The sequence below is a fragment of the Crocodylus siamensis genome, chromosome 14, assembly GCF_052110815.1.
Source record: "Crocodylus siamensis isolate JL-2025a chromosome 14, ASM5211081v1, whole genome shotgun sequence".
In the NCBI taxonomy this organism is placed as follows: domain Eukaryota; kingdom Metazoa; phylum Chordata; order Crocodylia; family Crocodylidae; genus Crocodylus; species Crocodylus siamensis.
This window is the reverse complement of record NC_143408.1, coordinates 2,158,632-2,181,616: the sequence shown is the minus strand read 5'-3', so window position 1 is coordinate 2,181,616 and position 22,985 is coordinate 2,158,632. Positions and strand designations below refer to the sequence as shown.

Here is a 22,985-nt window from a genome sequence, read left to right as displayed (position 1 = left end):
CGCCACGGGGCGCCCAACTGGCCGCCCCTCCGCGTGCAGGAGGAGGGGGGGCCCCTCCGGCCCCGGAACTCCCGCGCCGCCGCCGCGTTCCCCGCCGCGGAGACGGCCCCAGCGGTGCACCGCGCGCGCCCGGACGGGTTAAGTGGGTGCACCGCGGCCAGAGGTGGCCTGAAGGGCTGCGAGCAACATGGCGGCGCTGGCGGGTGAGCGTAGAGGCGGGCTCGCTGCGGCCGGGGAGGAGGCCCTGCCCGCCTCGCCTCCACGGGAGCCCTCAGGCCTGCCTCCAGCCCGGGGGGACTCCCTTGTGGCCTGGGGAAAGGGCCTCAGGGCCCGTAGCAGAGCCTGAGCCATCCCTCCCTTGTCGCCTGAGGAAGGGGCCTCGGGGTCTGAGCCATCCTTGGGGCTCCCTTATTGCCTGGGGTTGCCGGCGCTGGGATCCCGGTTATGTTGCAGCTAAGTTGTCCCCTGGTTTTCATTCGCAGCTCCCCGCGTGGCCCGGGCTGGGATATTTCTTCTGCGGTAAGTGGCTGCTGAGCTGCCCCAGAGAGGGGAGGAGATGGGCACGGTGGGTTAGTGCGGCCGAGTGTCTGCGGGCCCCTTCGTGCATGTGTCAAATGCAAGTGTTTGAGGAAAAATGCATTCCCCCTCCAGCACAGCCTCTGTGCTGGACGTGTTGGCACAGATTTAGCAGCAGACGTGAGGGAGACAGCGACAGTTTGTGGGGTTGGTTTTGTGGTAGGGTTGCAGAATTAGGGGGTGGGGAGTCTTGTTTCCGCTACTGATTCTGCTGCAAGCAGCCGGTCTGTTCCTCCTGTGCGCTCATCTGGACGGCGAGGGGGTTATGCCCCAGCGAAGCACTGAGATCCCGGACTGGCCAGGCCAGCGTAAGCACCGAGGTGTTGCTGCCACGCTGTGACTCTCGGCCGTGCTCATTTCAACAGGCCCGGTGCCGTGACAGCTGCCCGCGCGCAGTCACTCCATCAGATGCCGGCGACTGATCACACTGACAGGTAACGCCAGTGCGTCAAGCCAAGCGTTGGCTGTCCCTCAGGTGGGAGATCCCAGATGAGACGGGAGAGGGCTGTTGTCTTCACTGCAGCTCTGTGTCCGCTGATGAGGGCAGCCCTGTTTCTCCTGCTTCCCTCTAATAGCAGTGTGAAATGCCCAGTCACTGGAAATCTATGAGATGTGCCAGCAAACAAAGATCCCCTGCCTGAGCAGCGGGGCTTTCCTTACAGATTTGGGTCATCCCTGCTGGGGTTTGCATGTCCCCAGGGCTGAGACTCCTCCACCAGTGATCCTGTTGCTGACTGTGTTGCACACTGACGATGCCATGACTGCTGTTTGTCACCAGCCCCACCCAGGTCCAGCCCAAGAGCTCAGCTGTCGTTCAGAAAAAGCCCTGGGTCCCAACCACCAGGGGAGAGTATGTTGTCGCCAAGCTCGATGACCTGATCAACTGGGGACGAAGGGTGAGTCGTTGGGAGCACCCTGGGCTCTGGAGCTAGTGATGACTGCCTCGAAGGAATGGCAGCAGTGAGCTGATGAGCTGGAAAGGGCAGGCTTTCTAGCTACAGGCTGGCCTGGCTATTCCATCTTATTGAGAGCATCCAGGAAATTCAGCCTGTTTCACTGCATGTAGTGCTGTTAAGATGACACCTCATTTGAAGCCCTGCCTAGTCAGGAGAGGAGTAATTCTTTGACTTGAGCAAAGACTTCTGTCTCCATCACCTGACGTCCTTGCGTAGTTTATTATGCGCCAGTGGCTGCCCTTCCACCCCAGAAGCGGCTGCATCTCCATAGCACTCCTTGAAGGTAGAATGTGAGGAAGTCCATGCCCAGCACCTGCTTTGTGTGCACATGCATCTACCTTGTATGAAGACCAGAAGCTTCTCAAGCCAGAGGCATTGCCTCTTGCTCATTCAGGTGTAGCACTGCAGGCAGAACGCACCATGTCAGCCTTTTATCTCCCCTTACAGTACTCCCTAAGTGGTTGCACTGTTGCTCCCATAGGTTTGATGCCGCGGACCCTTCCCCCACTGTGAGCATTGCTGACTCGCTTCATTCTCTTCTGTCCCAGAGCTCCTTGTGGCCAATGACCTTTGGCCTGGCCTGCTGTGCAGTGGAGATGATGCATGTAGCTGCTCCCCGTTACGACATGGACCGCTTTGGGGTGGTGTTTCGGGCCAGCCCTCGGCAAGCTGATGTCATGATTGTGGCTGGCACCCTGACAAACAAAATGGCTCCTGCTCTAAGGAAGGTGGGGGCTTTGTTGCCACTGTCAGGCACAGCTCTAGGTACCAGAAGTGAAGGGCAGTCACTCTGAAATCTTTCTCCTCCAGGTGTACGACCAGATGCCCGAGCCACGCTATGTGATCTCCATGGGAAGGTTAGTGCTGGAGCTCCCTTTCCTCAGGCTTCGCTAGGAGAAAAGCTGCCTGTCTTAAAGAGCCCATTGGTGGTTCCAGGGTTTTGCACTGCGCTCTGTCCTCAGGGTGAATGAAAATGGGGCTCAAATGTTCCTTCCCTGGGGAAGGAGGGGAGTCTATAATTGCAGACAGCAGAGATTCTTTCTGGAAGGGAAGGGGGAGCCTGTGCTCTGAAAGTGCCTGGTCAGTGTGACAAACAATGAAACTGCAAGCTATCTCCACCTGCTTCTGAGTGTCCTGGCTTGAGCAGCAGAGCTGCTTGGTTACTCACTTTGGCAAAGAAACTAGATGTAGTTGAAATCGGGGCTGTGTGTGTGTGCGCTTACTTGCCTGTGCATTCAGATCCGTGGTGGCAAGGTTGATCGCAGAGCTAAGCCATCTGTGACATGCTTATTGCTCCAGGCCATTTGGTTTTACCAGCTGCTTGGCTCTGTTCATCTTGGCCGCATGGGTAGTTTTGCCTGGCTGCCGGTTTGACGCCGGCCTGGCATTCTGCACCTGAATACTGAAACAATTGTCCCCTTCAGCTGTGCCAACGGCGGCGGTTACTACCATTACTCCTATTCTGTCGTGAGGGGTTGTGACCGCATCATCCCAGTGGACATCTACGTTCCAGGTAACCATCTGTTCTCAGCTCTGCTGTTAGTGTGGGTCATGGCTCCAAAAGAGGTGGGCTGGAGCTGTTAATGTGTTTCTAACCCCTGTGCTGTCTGGAGCTAGTTCAGGCCCTTTCATTGCAATTGAAGCTGCATTGTTTAAGTTTAGAGACTGTGTTCTTGTGTTCTGTGTAAAGAACTGAAATGTGAGGCCCTTGTTTCATAGTTAGTAGGGGCAGAAGGTACCTGAGCAGATCATCAAGTCCAACCCCCTCTTTCCATGGCAGCAAAGAGTACTGGGGTCAAACAACCCTAGCAAGGTGTTCATCTAGCCTCGTCTTAAAGACCCCCAGGGTAGGAGCCAGCACCACTTCTCTTGGAAGTTGGTTCCAGATCCTAGCTGCCCTGACAGTGAAGTAGCGCCTCCTGATATCTAGCCTAAATCTCCCCTCTGCCAGCTTGTGACTGTTATTTCTGGTCACTCCTGGTTGTGCTCAGGGGAACAGGGACTTCCCCAGTGCCTGCTGGTCCCCTCTGACTAGTTTGTAACAGGCCACTAGATCCCCCTCAGCCTTCTCTTGTGGAGGCTGAATAGGTTCAGGTCCCATAGCCTCTCCTTGTACAGCCTGCCCTGCTGCCCCCTGATCATGCGAGTAGCCTCCTCTGGACTCTTTCCATGTAGTCCGCATCCCTCTTGATGTGTGACACAGTACTCCAGCTGTGGCCTGACCAGTGCCGCATAGAGGGGGAGTATCACCTTGGACCTGCTCGAGATGCATCTGTGGATGCGTGACAAGGTGTGGTTGGCCTTCCTGACTGCATCCCCACACTGTCAGCCCATGTTTATCTTGGCATCAGTGATGACTCCAAGATCCTTTTCTGCCTCTGCACTGCCAAGAAGGGAGTTCCCCAGCCTGTAGGTATGATGCTGGCTCTTCCTCCCCAGGTGCAGCACCTTGTACTTGTCAGTGCTGAATCCCATCCTGTTCTCATCCTCCCACCCCTGTAACCTGTCTGGGTCCAATTGTAGCCTATTCCTTCTAGCGTGCTCACATCCCCTCACATCTTAGTGTCATCAGCAAATTTGAACAGGTGCTTTTTAACCCCTCGTCCAAGTCACTGATGACTTGTGACTTCATTGAGATGTCGTTGCCCCCCCCCCCCCCCACACACACACAGGTGGAGCTCATCTTGTCACTAGTCCAAGAGACTTTTTTCTTCTGCTGAGCAATCAAAATGTCTTCTCAAAGCACCTCAGTTTAACTAAAAAGAAACCTAACCTCTTTCTCTCTCACTCATCTGTTTAAAGCAGTGCAGGGAAGACTGTGTGTCCTATTTTTCAGCGAGAATGATTGTTGCAGTGGGCTTAAGCTACCAAGTAAAGCAGCAGAATCTCTGAGCTTGGCTGCTTATCTGGAAGAGATGCTGAAGTCAGGTGGTAGCAGGATTGAAATGCTCTGGCCTGGGTCGTGCGGATCAGACTAACTGATATAAAGGTCCTTTCTAGCTTAGAACCACAGTCTTTTCCTACCTGTTTGTCAGCCTCGCGTAATACAGTGCCCACTCTCTCTCCCCTTCCTCTTTTCCCACCAGGTTGCCCACCCACTGCAGAAGCCTTGCTGTATGGAATCCTGCAGCTTCAGAAGAAAATCAAGCGGGAGAAAAGGGTTCAGCTCTGGTACAGGAAATAGCCTCCTTTTATTTATGACCCAGCTACTCATGCTATTCTGACAAAGCACCTGTGTTACGCACATCACAGCTATATTCTGCACAAGCTTTATTATAAAAGTGTTGCCTCTTTAATTGACTCTTGTCTTTAATGCTGTCATTCGGTTACTTAAATAAGGGTCCTGGCCGTGACTGAAATGGCTGGGAAGTATTAAGTCCAGTGAGGCTGAGATCTGGCCGTTGTCTGGGTTAAATGGCTGGTGTTGAGAGGGGAGGTTGATTCATGAAATGATTTATCTGCTCTTATGAAACAAACGTACTCAGCAGAAGACAGGAAGGCTGCAAGTGCCCGCTGCTTTTGGTGGGGACTGTAGGTTCTCAGGATCATACTCTGAGGCTGCAGTGCGGTTTGAGTGCAAGAATGGGAGCCCTGGCAGTGTTTGGACAGACCTGAGCATGGCAGCCTGCCTGGCCTGGAAAGCTGCTGCAGCTACACAGGCAAGCATCGAGCTGTCAGAGCTTTGTGTGCCCTTCAAACCTCTGTTGCTTAATGATAAAAGCTTTATATTGCCCTTGCATAGATGTCCTTTTCCTCTAGTGCGATCAGGACTGACCTGCCTTGGCAGCTTCTCCTCAGGCAAGATGCTTCTGTAGCAAGTTTCATGCTTGTTCTAACCCAGACTGCCAAAAATCCCATCTCTTAGCAGCCTGCCCAGCTCTGGGCCTGTAGGAAGCACGGCTGTGGGCAGACTTGAATCAATGGGGTGCTTTTACATTCTTCAGTACATTCTAGCACTCCTGGTTTCCTCCCACGAACCTCTTTAGTCTGTGATACTTATATCTGAGGGGATCATGCCCCCTCTCCCCAGCTTTCATTCTCAGTCTTACCTTAGCTTGGTCTAATATTTCCTGCTAACTAGAACATTTTACTTTTTTCTCTGAACTCCCTCCTGCTTTGATATCCTGGAAACGAGGTGCCCAGTACAGTCCGCTGGAGACTGTAGCACCACAGTCACTTGTTTCCTTGTTCCATGTCAGTACGTACAGCACAGCTAAGTCTTATGCCTGCTTTATGCCATGTCATTCCTTATAAATCAGGTCACTATTTTTATGCCGCAGCCTCTGGCACCACCAATAATGTCCTGCTGACCGTGTGAACCCACAGATGTCTCTTGAAAGTGGAGTTCTCTGGAGCAGGAATCCCCTTTATGTTTTGCCCAGCACCCAGGCCCAGGGCTGTGACAATACATTTGCTGTAGGCACCTGCTCCATGTAAAACCTTGACCCACCGTGTTACAGAAAGGGCGCTGCCCTCAGATGGGGGAAGGAGTGTGTGCTGCTTCATGGATCATGAAAGACTGGAAAAATGTGATGAGATGAGTGCTAAGCTCCAGTGAGCCAGCCATGATTGGGACCAGAAGCGGTGCTGAGTTGTGCATGCACTGGGAGGATCAACATAAATGACTCCAAAGTCTCTGCTGTAGATTTCCAAGTCAATTTAATGTCTCCAGTGTTTGCATGATCGGCAGATTGCCCACCCTTTCTATACAGAGCCGGGTAATTATTCATGCAGTAATAAACTTCCAGGAAGGTCAAAAGAATCTGTTACCAAAATTTGATTAAAAACAGGGCATTAGGCAAAAAAAAAAAAGATTCGCAGAGACCCACGTGGGACCCTGCTCTGGGAATCGACCCCGTCACATTTTAATTACAAAATGCAAATGTGAAGGCTCTTGACATTAAGATGCGGGGAGGGGGGGGGAGTTGGCTGGCTTGGGGAAAGCTAAGTGTCTTTTTTAAAGGATCCTGGCCTCAGCAGCTTCTGGATTTGTTCCCCTCCCTTCTCCAGCCCCTTTATCTGAATCACCTGCTCGCTGAATTCTACTGAAATCTGTTTTTACAGTATCTACTGCCAGGCTTTAACAGATGCTGGTCCCTGCCTGTGATTCTGAGCCCAGATCTCAGAAGGGGCTTGCCCGGGGGCCAGCTGAAGGCCCTCCCCACTTCTGTCCCAGTCCTCTTCATCCAGGGATCTCTAAAGTGAACCAGGAGGGGAATTGAGGTACCGAGCGGAGCAGGGTCCTGGATCCTGCTCTGGTACCCGCTTCACTGGGCCGCTTTGTGAGACATGGCCCAGTGAAACCCCTGGTTGCAGGCGCCAGTTCCAAGCAGGCTTTCCCCAGCCCTTCCTACCCCCATCATTGATCTTCCCTTGTGAGTACCCAAGATGAGGAGCATTCCCCTTCTCCCTGCAGTGTAAATGATCAGTCCTGGATGTTGGTTCTCTCTTCCCGGCAGGATTCACTGCTTGACAATGGTGGGTGTGATCATCTTGGGGAAGGCATAGTACCTGCAGTCCTGGGGTGGGGTCAGGTCCATCACTGCTGTGCTGATGTTCTCCCTCTTGAACCCAGCCTCGACCAGGTGCCCGACCTGAGTCTCCTGTGGCGGGGAGAAAGGAAGGATGGGCTCAGCATCTGAACCCACATGAAGGCCCAGTCCCTCCCTGCTGAGACTCAGGGGAACGCAGTCTGGCCACAGCTTGACCTCGGCCATGTCGCTTCCCTCCCAGCACCTCTCTGTATCGGTATGATGGATCCTGTCCTCCCATGCTGGTGTCTGGAAGGTCCTGCTGGAAAGACCCAGTGGCTCTTAGCAGCTGTGGATAGGATCAGGCCTGGGAGGCACTGCGGTTCAGTTCTGTGCCTGTGCACCATGCTGCTAATGCCGGGGGCACGGGGTAGGGCTGAGCGCTGCAAGCCCTGTTCCCTCCAGCAAATAATGGGACCACAGCATACATGGGGATTGCCCCCCGCCCCAAGCCGCGTCCCTGAGCTGTTCCCCCTCACCGCAAACATCTTCTCGATGTCTGTGTACTTGGTCTTGAGCAGCTCCCCCCATGATGTCAGGTTGCAGTAGGTGAGGACGCCACCAGGCTTCAGCAAGCGGAAAGCATGGCTCTGCAGGACAGGGAGGGGAGCGGGGTCAGGGATGCCCCCCCAGCCACTGCCAGCTTTCCCCAGACACTGTCTGCACTGGGCTCTTCCCCTCCCACCCGCAGCTCCTTACCCACTTTGGATTTTGCCTGGAAGCATCGATTTCCCCCTTGCTAACATTTATTTGTCCCTCTCCCACAGTGAAGTTCATGGCTGTGATGTGAAGCCTGATAGAAAATGCTGCCTGGAAGCCACGCCGTGCCCCTGGCAGCTTTGCCCTGATCAGAGAGGCTGAGTCTCCCGTTGTGTTGCTCAAATCTCAATCCTGCCAACTGGTGAGTGTCCTTGCTTCCCCCTGCCAGCCAAGGAGGAGAGGGGGCCGCAGAGAAGGCAGTCAAGTCTGCTCGTTGAGGCCGCGAGGCCGCAGCTCTTTACCTTGATGAAGTGGAATTGATGAGTGTGCCAGGTCTCTGTGGACAAGGGGTAGGTGTCGTACAGGATGCCTGTGTGGGAGGAAGGGGGAGGACTCATCAACTGTGCAAAATGCACCGCCACCATCTGGGCCTGTTCGCTGGGGTGAGGCCTTGACCAGTGCAGGCAGGGAGGTTCAGGGGATCCGGGAGAGCTGGGTTTTCCAGAGCCAGGCTGTGCTGACTCCTGTGATGGTTTCTGTCCCTAAGGGCCTGGCTCTGAGGGTCTCGGGGATGGAGGGTGCTTGACAGGGTCCTCTGAGCCTGCAGCCTCCACTCTCACAATCCCATGGCCCCTCGGGGTTTGTTCTGCCTCTTCTCCTTACCATCAAAAAGTCCATCCTGCAGCGTGGGGACCACATCTTCCCATAGGCCCCTCAAGGGGACGACCTGCAGGAGACCAGACGAGGGGAAGTCAGGACATGGGGCAGAAAGGCACGGGCTGCTTGGTGACTGGCCAAAGCAGGAATGGATCTACTCCCTTTCCCTTCCCTTGACGGAGTGAAAGATGCAGGGATGATTTAATGGGGGCATGCTAATAAGCAGCTCGGCTCCAGGGAGCATGTGGGAGGTGTCTGCCCTCTCCCTGCCCCTGGGGTAATGTTTCCCTAGCAGGAGGGTGGCACTGAGGTCACTGCTGAGCTGTCTCTGTGTGCCCAGAGTGGATTCCTCCTCCCACTTGGGGGAATCAGTGGAGCAGGAAGGGGCTGAGCAGAGCTGAGCTGGTGGCCCTGGACCTTGGGTGCAACTCGTGCCTCGCCTGTCTTGTGTCCTCTTTGCTGCCCCTGTGCCCCTTGGTGCCTCATCTTCAATACAGGGCTGCTGCTTTGGGTGCTGGGAGGGCAGTATCCTTGGTACCAGCGCTGGCGGCCATGTGAGGGCAGGAACACAAGCAGAGGGTGCGATGGGGCCGCAGCTGCTGCAGCGGAGCTGGGCAGGACTCTGCATTTCTAACTGCCCCTACCCGCCACAGCCAGAGCCGCTTCTACCTTGTGGGGCTGTTTCTTGGCCCACTCCTCCAGCCTCTTGAAGACGCCGTCATTGCATTCAACGATCCAGTGCTCCTCAATGTTGAACTCTTCCACTTTGCTGGCAGCAATGGCCATGCCGAAGCCCACTTCCAGCACACGGCCCCCTGCGGAAAGACGAAGGCAGGTCACTGCTCAGCTGCCCATACTGCCTGGTTCCCAAGGGGCCGGCGGTCCTGGTAATGGACGGGACTGTCCTTTCCTTGGTCATTTGTGCTCAGAGAGAGCCTGGGGAGTCGGAGCCTTTCGCTGCCTGGCTGCTGGCTCGGATCAGGGCCAGGCTGCTAGCAACTAGGATCCATCATCTCTGGGCTTCCTCGTGCGGGAGGAAATCTGCACCCCACAGCTGCTTCTAGCTCCCCCTGTCCCCCACCTTTCTGGGCTGGTCATTAAAGCTGCTTCTCTGTTGTCCTGGGAGAAGGGAACTTCCCAGTCACTTTCAGTTTTGCTTCTTATTACCTTCCCTTTCTCTTCTGTAGCCCTTCCCAGCTGCTTATCTCCAAGCAGGTGAAAATCCGACTGAAATCCATGGGACAGACCAGCTGCTTCATGTCTGGGCATGTGTGTGCTCACTGTTGGGGGTGGTCACACGCGCTGAATAACACTGCAGCATTTGGGGAAGCAGGAGCTGCCAGCTGAGGGTTTACACCAACAGGAGCAGACAACGGATAAGAAAAATCAACGGGTCTGTTCCAAAGGCAGCTGACCCAGTAGTCTGCGTCGGACTATAGCCAGCCCTGGGGCCTCACAAGGGACCCTGCACTGGACAGCGACGGAAGAAGCTGTTCACCGGGAACGGTTTTTCCCAAGTCCCCGGAGGCAGGTCAGTTAGTAGTGGAGTGGGAAGGGGTTAGGTCCTTCCTAACCTGAGAAACCTTTCTGTTTTCCCTTCAGCTAACTTAAAAAACTGGATTTCAAACCACTAAAAACATCCCAAGTAACCTGAAACAGCTCCAGGCAGCCTCGGACCCTTCTTTATGCAAACCCAGCCTCCACCGCCTCTCTGCTGTGAACCCCTGGGGTGGTTTCTCCGGTAACAAGGAGCTGCCTGGAGAAATGCAGTGTGCAACCTCTGTCTGACTTGACCCCAAAAACTTTGGGCCCGAACCAAAGCTTGCCGAAGGTTTCCAGTGACCTTTGTCAGGACTTGGATTAGGCGTTTGTTTTGCCACCAAGAGGCAAAGTCCGAAGCTCTGGGAGGGCAGCTAAGGTTTGCAGGCATTTAGCCGTTCCCCGGGTGCCCAGCGAAGGCCTCCCATCCCCCACAGCTTGGCCTGCAGCTGTTTGGAACCGTATCTTGTGTGACACAAGAGCACAAGTGTTTCGCACACTCGCTCCCTCAGCAGAGCTATTCTTAACCTCGGCTCCAGCAGGGCGAATGGCTCCGCCTGCCTTCTGCAGCTCAGCTGTGCGTTGTGCGATGGGGAGTCTGAGCATGGAGAGAAACCACGGGGGCCGCTCTCCTAACTTCAGCTTGGAAAGTGCCTGCTGGCCTGATGTCATGATTTTTTAATGCTACCTTCAAAGTGGGGCAGAAATCAAATACTGGAGAGGGGCTGAGAGAACACGAGCCTCCAAAACCAAGCTCTTAAGCCTGTCTCTGGACAGTTGGGCTGTGTTTAATGTCTTAGTGAGATGTCTTGAATCGCTGCCCAGTTGTACTTAAAATGCTGTTCTGCCTTCAGACTCCCTCACAGAGAATCAATCTAATAAAAAGCCAGAAAAAAGGCTTGTAGCTCATTCTATTTATGCCGACAGCAGAGCAGAGCTGCAGGGGCAAAAGCTCCCCAGGAAGGTTCAAAAATAACTCCCTTGGGCCCCCTGTTAGGAGCTCAGCTGCTTGTTCAGTGCTGCTTGTTCCCAGCACTTCATTTCTGGATGGGCCAAGTCCAGCTCCTGCAGGTGAAGATGGACCCTTCCCTCTCCTCTGCCCTCTCACCCCAGTGACTGGGGAGGGAGGCTGCTCGCCAGGCTTTGTAGAAAGTCCAGCGCGTGCTCCTCCATGCATGCAGGCTACGCTTTATCGGCTGCATGGCTGAGAACACAGCATGACATTAATTCCCAGGCCAACTTACTCCACAGCCGTCAGCCTTTGTTAGCCGGCTGTTATTCGGGAGTGCACAGGAACTAGGAACCTGGGCGGCCTAGCCCAGCTTATCTCACCAGCCATAAGAAGGAGGCCCATCGAGACGGGCCCCTTTTTATAGCTGGTGCTGAGAATACAGGGGAAAAAAGCTTTCCATTCAGCTTTTGACAACTCTCCTCCTGCCCCCCAAACTTCTTGCTGCTGACCACCCCCCCACACCTTGCAACGAACTGGGTTCTCATTACTTAATTACCTTTGGATGCTGCAACGGTAGCCAGCGAATGCATGTAGGGGGTCTCCCACCGCTCCATCACTGGCTTGCCCAGGATCTTCAAGTGTGTGTCCTTCTGATTGTAGCCAGCCTCGGCCTCCCTCCATGATGGCTTGCAGTTCTCTCCCTGGTGGAAGATGGGACTGGCAGCCTCCGAGGAGCTCATGCTATTGCAATTCTCACCAGGGAGGACTGTCCGGTGGGAGAAGCAGGGAGAGGAAGGAATCTCCTCTGCTCTTGACTGGCTTTATATAGGCAAAGCTGAAAAAGCTGAGTGTGCAAATAGCAACAGGGCCTCCTTCTGGGTAAAAGAGATCTCTTATCTCAGCTGCTGAACCTGAACAGGCACTCTGCAAACAGGGGGAAGAGGAAGGCAGAGCGCTGCGACGAGGGGGGACATCTACTGCTGCCTGGGAGAAATGCATTACTGCAGACCGCTGGCAGAGCAGGAGCAGGTCACAAGAGCCGTGTAAACCTTAAACAAAGCACTCCCATCTGCTCTGCCGTCAGAAGAGAAGAGGCCTGCGAGGCTAGATGCACAATTGGCCTGTCTTCCTGTCTGCAATGCATGCAGAGCCAGCACAGGCTGGGTACAGCCTAGGACTCTTCCCAGCAGCAGGACCATGGAAAGGACGCAGAGAGTGAACACGGCTTTGAAACCTTTCTTCATTCTTCAAGCAGTGACTGGGGCCTCTGTTGAATGCGGAGACTTGGCAGGTTTGGAAAAGCCTGGGTGAATGAACGTTGGATGCCGGGCAACGGCTAGCGGGAATCGATGCCTCGGGAGCCGGGTCCTGGGTCATCTGCCTTTATCCTGCCCGTTTCTCCATGCAGGGCACGTGTCAGACATGGTGGACGTGGTCAGGAAGAGTCCCGTGCACTTCTGTTGGTCACGCCTAGGAGGTGGAGGGGCCGTACCACTGGCTCACACATGGGCTTGATGGTCTGACCTTGAACCCATGCGGCAGAAGTTCCTGTTACTCTAACCCAGTGACTGCTGACTGCACAAGATCTGCCCGTGCCTATCCCATGCTAGGGTACCTCTGGGCATCCCTCCATCCCTGTGGATTTTTTTTCTGCTCTGAAAGCAGTCGGTCTCAGGTGCCCAGCACTTACGCAAACCAGCGCTGCCTGGATCCTTTTGGGATGTGGCTACAGCCACTAGATGTCTCTGCTACTCTTCCCTGATGCTGCTAGGAGTGAGCCAGGGGCATCCAGGGGGCTTGATAACTTGAGTGGGTAGAAAATTAGATTTCCTGGAAAAAACAACAACCCTTGGGAGGCAGATTTTTAAATGCTTCATTGCAGTGCATAGGAGCCAGAAGGGAGAGGCTCTGCGAGAAAACAGCCTTCCCCTTAATCCCAAATCAAGGAGTATCCCTCCATGACAGCAAGACTTGGCATGTGTGCCGGACCGATCACACCCCAGGGCACGTCAGTCGCAGAACGCGCCACACCCAGACTGTGCAACAGCCGGGTTCACAAGATGTTTGCCGGCCGCTCGTGGAACCCCATGCAGTGATGGGGCTGTAGAAATGCAAGTCACAAGGGCAAAGAGCACGTCTGGGGGTCCATTAAAACCCAGACCTGCCTCTGTTCCAGCGTCTCGGACTCTCACGCTTCTACTTCCCTGCATGAAACCAACAGCGTTGCACATACCTCTGCATAATAAATGCACAGCCCTTGTCTGAACTAAGGCCTTGCTCCACATAGAAGTTTTCCTATTTTAACCCTGCTAGAGATGAAACCTCCTACTGCTGATGGAACAATACCTGTATAATAGTGCTCGCTGCTGTGACTGCCCTGGTCCTTGGATTTTTGCTACTGTAGCCCTGTCAGCAAAATGCTGCTCCCCTTACTGGCCTCATAAAACATTTCAAATGGAGAAAGCGTGCTTTTCCCAATCAAGGAGCAAAGCTATAGGAGCACAGGACTGCATCACCGTGTCCCCAACAATGAAGCCTTCCTCCCAGGGGGCGTGTGTCCACACGGGGCCGACCTGGGGCATCAAGCTCAGCTCCGGTTTGTTTGATCAGATGGACAGCCCGGTTGGAGACTCCGGGCAAGACGGTTGATGGAGAGGTGGGAAACCCCTTGGGGAGGTGCAGGGCCAGACCCTGGGCACCGTATTCAAGGTGCAGACTCCCCACAGATTTATAAAGGGGCATCACGATGCTTTCCATCTTGGCCACAATGCCCTCCTTCATCACTCCTAACATGTGGCTTGCCTCCTACATGGGTGCTGAGCCCTGAGCCCACTTTCCTAGCTAGCTGTTCATAATGACTCCCTGATCTCTTTCCTGGGTCATAACAGACTGTTCTCAGTGGGGCCAGTGACAGGACAAGGAGCAATGGGCTCAAGCTGCAGCAGGGAAAGTTGGGGTTGAATATTAGGGAAAACTCCCACGAGGAGGGTGGTGAAGCACTGGAGCAGGCTCCCCAGAGAGGTGGTGCAGCCTCCATCCTTGGAGGTGTTTAAGACCCAGGTAGACAAAGCTTTGGCTGGGATGATGGAGTTGGGGCTGGTCCTGCTTTGAGCAGGGGTTGGACTAGATGTGACCTCCTGAGGTCCCTTCAACCCTCATCGTCTGTGATTTCTATTATAATGGCTGGCTAGCAAAGACGGAAACCTCGGGGCAAGCTGGCCTGGGAACGAGCCCTGCTGGGGCAAGGGCTGTGAGCAGGGCAGAGTAGGGCTGGGGCGGTGGGGGCGCACACAGTCACACTCATATACACACATACTCACACTTTCTCTCTCCCCAGAGCTGCCCACGTGCGAGACCTCTCCTCCAACTACATTTCCCGCCGCGCCCCGCGCCAGCGCGCTGGCGCACATCCCCTTGGCTCACCCCTGGGCTTGTCCGGGGAGACCCCGTGGCTGGGGCAGCCCCGCCCGACTACGGTTCCCGGCGGCCCCCGCGCGGGCCGCGCCTGCGCGCCGCCGTCCCCCGCCCCCGGGCGCGGCCTGGGAGACCCCGTCGGAGCCGGGCTGCGCGCGCAGCGGCGGTTGGCGGCGCTGAGGGGAGAGCGGGCCCGGGGCCGCCGTTGCGCAGGTCGGCACGGACCGAGGGAAGGCGGGAGCCGCCGCCGCCGCAGCCCGTCACCTTCCGCCGCCGGAGCGGGCGCGGCCCGGACACCGCCGCCATGAACAGCGTGGGGGGCGCCGACGAGATCGGGTGAGGAGGGCGCCGCGCCACGCCACGCCGCGCCGCGGGGGGGGGCAGGGCTGAGGGGCCGCGTGCGGCGGGATCGGGGCCGCTGGGGGACCAGCTCGGGAACGTACGCCTCCCCCAATCTCACCTCAGGGCCCTTGTTGCTGCCCCCGGCGGGCGCCGCGTGGGGGGCGTCACGTGATCTCCCCCCGCGGGAAGTCCCGCCCCTCCCCCTCCCTTCTCTTCCTTCGGCCCCCTGGGGCCTGTGCGGGGAACCGGGGCCCAAGGTCATTGGGGCGCCCCCCCTCCCCCACCACGCGGTCCCGCGCATGGCCTGGTGGGGGCAGTCCCTTTGGAGGTCTCTTGGAGTGTCCTCTTTGATCCCTTTGGGGGTCAGCTCCTTTGGGGTCCATTTGGGGGTCCCGTTTGATCCCTTTGAGGGTCTCACTTGGGGGTCAGCCCATTTGGGGTCCTGTTTGAGGGTCCCCTTGGTGTCTTTGAGGCCCCTATTTGGCAGTCAGCCCCTTTGGGGGTCCCCTTGGTCCCATTTTGGGGGTCAGCCTGTTTGGGGGTCCCTGTGGTGGAGCCCAGCCTCCTGCAAGGTAAGGGAGGGGTCCCCAGCCCAGCCCAACCCTGGGCAGGAAGTCGCAGAAGCTCTGTCCTGCCCTGGCCTGGGCAGAGGCAGAAGGTGCTGGGCTGGTTGCAGGGTGACTCATCAGCCCCCCCCCCTCTCCCCGGCCACCCCCATCTCAGCCCTTGAGATGGGCAGCACGATTCCTAGCGCGCAGTCTTTTCCCAGTTTATTGGATCCTCTGCTAGAGGCAAGAGCCTCAGGGCTGGGGGCAGATGCTCTTTAAACCAGTGCGTCCTGCCAGCAGGTTTCGGCCTCTCCTTCAGCACAGGCCGAATTTAACAAGGCAAAGTTGCTCTTGGCTTTAAAGGCCTTCTGGGGACTTTGGGCGGATAAAGAAGGAGCTGCACAAAGGGTCGTGTGAGAGGATTTTTCATTGCTCTCGCTCCAACTCGTTTTCCTTATTAAGACGGTGAACAGCAGACAGGCATCTCTAACGGTGCTGTTCCACGGCGCTGGTTGCTACTTTCCTGTCTGGGAAAGTTCCCAGTTATGTTAGTGGGGGAAAAGGCCTAAAAGCTAAGTGGTTCATCCTATTTTAAAAACCTGAAATATATAAGCCACAGCGACCCCATTCAGACAGGACAAGAGAGAGAAGAAGAAGAAAATGTACACCAGCCGAGCTTTTAGGTATTTTATGCTGTCCAGTAGGGCACTTAAAGCTGCTTATCGCATTGCTCTGCTTTTAAGTCCTGCACTGTCTTAGCTGTAGGAGTAATAAATGTCTGGAAAATAATTTGTCACTGTGAACAGCAAATGCCCCTTGGGTTACATTTACCTGCATGGTTCTTCCTCTGAAAATATTATTTTTCTGTCATGAGCCCAATTACTGTTGCAACTAGTTTATGACACGTCCTCCCCTGGGGAAAGGCAACGAATGCATTTCTTAGTGTGACTTATTTGTTGCTCTGGTGTCAACTGTAAAAAAAAAAAAAAAAAAAATGAGACCGAGTATAATATTGTCCTAGGTTCTGTCCTAGGCAGACTCTGCTATTGTCACTGGGCTCTTGAATTATAAATTAAATCTGACCCCCAGAGCTGCTAATTAGGCTTGGTAGGATATGATTTTAACGGGGAAATGCTGTTTGTTGTTCCTTCTTTTTTCCACCCCCTGTCCAAAAGTGCTTAGAAGGAAAGGGTGAAAAAGTGAGAGCAATTGCAGTTTTACTCAATGTGCTCTCCTGTGCAATCAGTCCTGTATGGGAGCCAATAGGGAATTAAGCTTATGAAATAAGATTTGTAACAGATTTTGAATAAAATATGAAGACTTAATAACAGAGTCTTATTAATAAAGCTTTGTAGTTAGCATGAGGATTTTAAAATTTCTTTCCTATGAAGAAATGCATGAAGATACGAAAAAAAGACTTGGAAACAAAATACTTACGGATAATTGTAGTGTTATCATGCATTAAAAAGAAATTATTCCAAGTCTCTTGGACTAATTGACATGTAAAATATTAATATTATGGGCACATGAAGGCTAGTGTTGGTTAGATCATAGAAAAAAACATTTTGTATTAGGATAAATTTCCAAAAGATTAGGTGCAGAGGGGAACATGAAGGCATGGTAGGCAAACACTGGGGTTCTGAAATATGGAAAAATACTCAGTGGTGGACTAAAGAGAAATTCTGGATTCTCTGGACCCAGTGTCTAAGGATGGACATGTCAACCTCCTGCTGCCTTTGACTTGTCTCTTGTTCCTGATTTCACATCACAGTGCTGCCCGTAACTTGAAGCTTATTACTCCAGCTACCTGTACTTTGTGCTCACTGTCAAAATAGTTATATTTCTTACATTTTTGGAAGCCACATAACTTATTATGTGAACTTATACATAGAGGGCTATAATCTTCACTATTGTGTTGACAGTGGCTCATAGATAATAGTTTTTATTCAGTGTATTAACAGAATTATTGTGAATGAAGAAACCTGTGCACTTGTGTAAGAGAACCCCATTACACATAATAAACTGAAGAACCTTGTCTGCTATAATAAATGATAGGATTTCTTCCTTTATGGAGGCTGTATTGAGAATACATTCAGCATCTAGGAAATGAACTGGAGATCCTTTCTCCTGGGAAGGGGCTTTGTAATAACTTCTTTAAAGTATTCACATTGTTGAAAGCTTCAGCTGTTGAGTATTTTTGTGCCTGGTTTAATAGTTAACTCTTATTCTAGAGAGGGCTGGATTTCAGTGGTAGGTGAAATGGCACAGTGTGCATGTAGAGATTCTCATGGGAGAGGATACATTAGAAAAATTGTTAAGAAATAGCCAAAGTTGAGAGTGTGTGTATGGAGTCCAACTAACATCCCAAAAATACATGCATTAAAATTTTCAAAGAGTAACTTCTACTTCTGACTTGGATTTAAAAAAAAATCAGACTCATACGGGGGAGTTGTTTCAGCTTGGGTTATGGGTTGTCTAGAGTGGCTTCATTATGTGGGATGCTGTATGTAGCCAGCCCCTTCCCCCCTGATTCCCCCCCCCCCCCAAAAAAAAAAAAAAGTGTGCGACTGTGAGAGGCTGTTTTCAGCAAGCCTTTAATTGATGGCTGGAGTTTTAATAGCTCCCTGGCCATAAATGTTTGTACAAGGAAAGCTGTAAATGGCCAGGAGCCAGCCTGTGTAAAACTCATGAGGACATGTTGATAGTATATGATGAACACTGCAGGATGAGCAGTCCTTTTGCAATGTGTTCTTTCAGCAGCTATTTTGCTTCAGTTAACTATTTGGTTTTCAGTTGCTGCTGTAGTTGTGTTTTCGGCGGGTGGGTTGGTTAACTAGATTTGCATTTGCTGGGTGTATTAGGATCCATCCATCACCCAGCCAAAGGCTAAGGCTGTCTTGGCTTTTGGCATTCTATAGCATGCACATAAATAGAAGCACTCTATTTACATACAGCTGCTATGGTTGACCGTAGCCAACCCGACTTTTTTTGTTTGAATATTTGTAGGGTGGCTAGGAAAAATTTTTTAATGCAGCCGGAAAGTTTCAATGGTCATTGTAGAATAGGAGGGCTCCCTGCTGTCAGACAACTAGCTGGTCTGTTAGAAGCTTCCAGCTGGTGTCTAACTTTTTGATACTTGATAATTTGGCATAGAATAGCTGTTGTATGTGGTAGATCAAGGGCATATAGCTAATCCCTACTCCTTGGTTTACAGTAAAAACCGTCACTAGTTTAAAATGAGGTAGATAAACTTGCCTTTTTCTTCTACAATTTATATTCTGGCTAAGAGCATCATCTCTCTTCTCCCCCCCCCCCCATGGTATTTATTAGACAACTTAAACTCTTGCTATAGAACAAGTAAAGCTTAGGAAGGAGTAGTGAGGGCCCTTATAGTCCTTCCAAAGCTTCACCTGTTCTTTAGTAAGAGCTTAAGTTGCCTAATAGCACAGCGTGTGTGAACGTATAGAGAGACTGCTTGTCTGTCTTGTTGGGACTGAATCAAAGGAAGTGTAGTTGCCTCTGGCCTCTACTGAAATTGCCAGCAAGACTAATCCTAGCACTTGGTTTGGTATCCATCTGTTTGTTAACTCGCTGTAAATATGCTTCACCCATATGATTGAACTGGCTTTGTTAACACCAAAAAATGACCTGTTGCTGAAAGGTGGTGTTAACATTGGGTGGGTTCCTTCCACTGGTGCTGCAGGTGTTAATGGCACTGAAAATAGCCTCCATTAGGGCAAAGAGTTTCAGCCTACAATAGCCTGGGCTAGTACCCTTTCCCCAAAATCTCCTACTGTTGCCCTCATCATTGCATTTCCTTGGCAATATTAGCAAGTGGGCCTACAACACCGGAAAAGCAGAGGATGACAACACTAGCCTCTTTCAACAGGGTTGGGTGATGTGTTTGAAGCCCCATATACATTTACAGTGGCAGTGTGTTGCTTCAGGAGTTGATGGGTGGGCACTCCCAGGGCTGAAAATTGCACCAGTCATTAATTTTTTTCTGGTCCTGCTTCAAAAGGACTCAGAGATGACTGTTCTTAGCAGTAGGACAGTTTCTCCCCAGAAACCTGAGTTACTCTTGGTGATGTGTCTATATACCAGTGACTAAGGGATGCTGATCTGTTCAGGCAAGTTTTCAAGTACTATGTAATAATATTAAAATTGGTCAGATATGTTTATTATCTTAGATTGGTTAAACCTACATTCTTAATAGTTTTATTATTGTCATTTACTGGTTTTATTATTGTCACTTACTGAGTAACTGGGGTAAACTGATGAGACGGAGCAGCTACCCCACCTTTTGAGAAGAAAAAGAAATTAAATTCCAGCTCACAGAGCCATGGGAGCTAAAATTAGATTCTGTTGAAACCTTTTTCTGAACTGTCCTACTTCTCTGGAGCTTCTAGCTCAAGTGGTTCTAGCTCAAGATACTGCCTGGGTTTCTGCAGATGGGTACTACTGTGTCTGCAGCTCTTTAAATCAGCTGCAGCTGAGATGACTCCATGGCAGCCCTTGGGGACTAGGTTTTTCTCTGCCGGTGATGGTGGCTTCTGGATAAAGCAGGTGAAAGGCATTATTTTTCCATTTGGTAAGGTGGCTTCTTTATTTCTCTCTCTCTCTCTCTCTCTCTCTCTCAGCCTAGATACAAATGAAACTTTCTCCTTTCTTGGGAGATGCTATTTTTTCCCATGCCATACATGACATTTGTAGTCAAGTGGAGAACAAAATACTGTGGACTAGACTTTCTCATCTCTGGAAAAAAAGCAGAAAAACAGGACCCTTTCCCCAAAAGTCAACTGTTCCATCCCTTTTAGCAAGCTAATGAGGTTTATGCAAAATACAGTGGGTGGAGCATTTATTTATCTGGTGGTTCTGATGAAGAGGGCCAAAGGTTAGTATGACCTTAAGTATAATTATGGAATGTCCCATTATTTTGCATATAAGTCTTATCACACACTAAAACTGATAAAAGTTATAAAGTGGGTGGCCTGCCATCATACTGTCTGGCTTACAAGGGCAGGTCAGTGCTTTGGGTGTGCTGTACCATGAACTTGTGGGTGCATGTATAGATGGGGGCTCTATTAAATCCTAGTTTGAAGAATTACTTTTCTTTGGTGACATTGAAATGGCTCCACAGTCAGCTCCCTAATCACAGTTCCTTCATAGTTGCAAACCTCTGGTCCAGCCACTACTTACAAGTCAGTGCTCCTAGTTCACGTTTCTAGTTCTGTCTCTGACTTTTGTAGCCCTGGCCAAGTTGCTTAGTCTTTCAAATTTCCGAAATGGGTAAATTGAACAGTGTACCACCTTTGTAGGTGGATTGAGACTTGGTAATGGTACTCAATAGCCTCAGATGGAAGTCATTGTCACCGTACCACTATTAGCCTCCTTGCAGGTTGTGTTTGTCTGTACCGACAACTACCATTTCTGACCAAGCTGCTTACCTAAGCAGGACATTTTGATTGCTTTTCAAGTTACTCAACTTAGCAGTTCTGAACACTGTGTTTCGACAGGTCCATTGCTAACTAAGTACATGAGGTTAAACGTGACTGAATATGTTCTGTTTTAAGAGGGAAAGACACACAAACTTTGTTACTTGGCTTCAATGGTCTCAATATCATTTTAAACCAAAGTTGGGCTTCAAACAGGCTTGACTTGTTTATCTAGTTCCTTAAGAACCTTATTCCTTGTAACAAAGTAGCAACCACTTAATTACACTGGTTTCTGAGTAGTAAGAGAAACTTATTTCTGGAGACTAAAATAATTTAAATACTCACTAATGAGTTTGAGATCCATTAATTTCAAGTACCGTTTTGAAAAAGATGTATAAAACCAGTCTCAATTATGATTAAACACTGATTGATTAAGCACTGTGTTGACTACACTGAAGAATAATTTTAATAAATTATTCTCTTTTCCTGTTGAAGATGCCTTGACATCCCAACCTGTCAGCATGAGACAGAAGTTTTCTATACAGTTTGAGATTTCATGTACATGACTGAAAACCAGGGTTTCTAGCTTGTTAGCATTTTTTGTTCAGTTGGACCAAACCCAAAGTTTTTCATCCGATGATCTCATGCAGTCCCTTCCAGCCCTAAACTTCTGTGAACTGGAAGCCTCCTTGACCAGAAGCTGCTCAGTTAAATGGGCGTTTTTGCAGCAGTGAGATTGAAGAGTTTTTGATCTTATAGCTCCCGGGGGCTTCCAGTGTCTGCCTTCCTCCCCCAGGGTTGATCTGATGAAAATTCTCTTGAAGCCCTGCCTTGGATTCAGTGAAAGCTTGCTGAGACTAGGATGCTTCAAATGAAATGGTTTTTTTTGGCTTAGTGAACTGGCATTTTTTAAATAAACTTGTTTTCTTGGAAAACATGTTAATTGCTCTAGTGGCCCTTGTGATACTCCCTGGACTGTGGAATTTATTAACAACGACACTATACCCTTAAGGACAGATAGGGGACAGGTATATGATGCTAACATGATTCTTTTTCTCTTCTGAGTATTTTAATGTAGTTAGAGGGTGTTCTCTTCTTACTGTCCAGAAATAAACTATAAAGGTCTAACATCTGCTTTGGCATATTTCTTATCTGCTATTTCAATATGTGTAAAATATTCTTGGTGTAAACATGCCATTCTCTGCCTCTGTGATTGGAAGAATTGCTGTTGCAGTGTGTTTGAATTTTTTTCACAAGTTTCCAAACAAAATTGAAAGCTTAAAAGGGGACATGCAGCTTCAGTGAGCGAGGCCTCCTTTTCCGAAAAGGCTGTGGTACTTCATTAGCTGGATAGGAGCACCTACAGGTTGTGGGTATTTTTTTGTATACTTAAAATGGCATTGATTTAATACAGCAGACTTTAACTGCAGTGTGTTGTTTGAATTGCAGAAAGTTGTTTGTGGGTGGCCTAGACTGGAGTACAACACAAGGTGAGCTATATGTTCTCAGTTTACCAAAACTCTGCAAAAGGGAAAAATGTTGTTAATATTTCCTTAGATCACTAAATGTAAATAATATAGGGGTACCCAGAGCAGACGCTGAAGGAGTCTTTAGTCCTGATCCTCAATCTTGCTGTTTTTTAATGAATGACAGTAATGCTTTTATAAAAGAACCTCAATACATATTTGACTTCTTGACTCCTAATGGCCTTCATGCCATTTTATCATCTTATTTCCTGGGCAAGGGCAGGCTAGGCTGTTTCATATTCAGAACGGTTGATTTTTCAAGTGTAAGTGTTGAAAAGGAAAAGATGGGTCCTTGCTTTGAGAACTTACCGCACTGATTTCTTCCATCTGTGAAAGTAAAAGAAGAAAATGTTTTCCAGTACATGGCTGATCTATCTTCTTGGCGGGCAGGGGGGAAATACAAGTATTGCTGAATAGGTTTAAGGAAGTTAATATTTGAGAAGGTGACTTATGTAACTTCATAAAATTAACAGTAACTGGTTCTGTTTAATACCATGTTTTTTTAACAGAAACTCTCCGTAGCTACTTTTCCCAATATGGAGAAGTTGTAGACTGTGTAATAATGAAAGATAAAACAACAAACCAGTCTCGAGGATTTGGATTTGTCAAATTTAAAGATCCCAACTGTGTGGGAACAGTACTGGCCAGCAGACCTCATACTCTAGATGGCCGAAATGTAAGTTGTTGGTTGTGTTTTTATTGCATATCATTTTTAATTACTTTAAAGATGTATCTTAATCTTTTCTTTTTTTAAACCTGGTGGCTCTTGGCCTATGAATGATTCAAGCTTTGTTTAATTCACTGACAAAT

At 50.6% G+C, this 22,985-nt stretch overlaps 3 protein-coding genes across 7 annotated transcripts in view; 2 read left to right on the top strand and 1 right to left on the bottom strand.

The window, feature by feature from the left end:
• The first annotated feature begins 8 nt into the window (after positions 1–8).
• On the top strand, positions 9–4,828 carry NDUFS7 (NADH:ubiquinone oxidoreductase core subunit S7). The gene is made up of 8 exons (XM_090027521.1): positions 9–203; positions 483–519; positions 942–1,010; positions 1,355–1,472; positions 2,081–2,260; positions 2,343–2,389; positions 2,957–3,045; positions 4,619–4,828. The coding sequence occupies exons 1-8, from the start codon at positions 188–190 to the stop codon at positions 4,714–4,716; spliced, it is 654 nt and encodes a 217-aa protein (XP_089883647.1). The 5' UTR covers positions 9–187; the 3' UTR covers positions 4,717–4,828.
• A 1,346-nt stretch (positions 4,829–6,174) lies between these two features.
• Positions 6,175–11,889, bottom strand: GAMT (guanidinoacetate N-methyltransferase). The gene is made up of 6 exons (XM_090027520.1): positions 11,467–11,889; positions 9,089–9,234; positions 8,426–8,489; positions 8,065–8,132; positions 7,543–7,653; positions 6,175–7,135 (listed from the first exon to the last, which is right to left on the bottom strand). Exons 1-6 carry the CDS (start codon positions 11,648–11,650, stop codon positions 6,995–6,997), a joined length of 714 nt encoding a protein of 237 aa, XP_089883646.1. The 5' UTR covers positions 11,651–11,889; the 3' UTR covers positions 6,175–6,994.
• A 2,526-nt stretch (positions 11,890–14,415) lies between these two features.
• DAZAP1 (DAZ associated protein 1) overlaps positions 14,416–22,985 on the top strand; it is a 31,758-nt gene continuing 23,188 nt past the window's right edge. The window contains exons 1-3 of one of the 5 annotated variants that reach the window (XM_090027516.1): positions 14,416–14,660; positions 22,099–22,139; positions 22,685–22,851. In XM_090027516.1, the coding sequence (XP_089883642.1) occupies positions 14,629–14,660; positions 22,099–22,139; positions 22,685–22,851 (240 nt within the window). In that variant the 5' untranslated portion in view covers positions 14,416–14,628. The remainder of the gene's footprint in view (positions 14,661–22,098; positions 22,140–22,684; positions 22,852–22,985) is intronic. The other 4 variants (XM_090027517.1, XR_016439165.1, XM_090027515.1 and 1 more) reach the window with 4 other exon arrangements.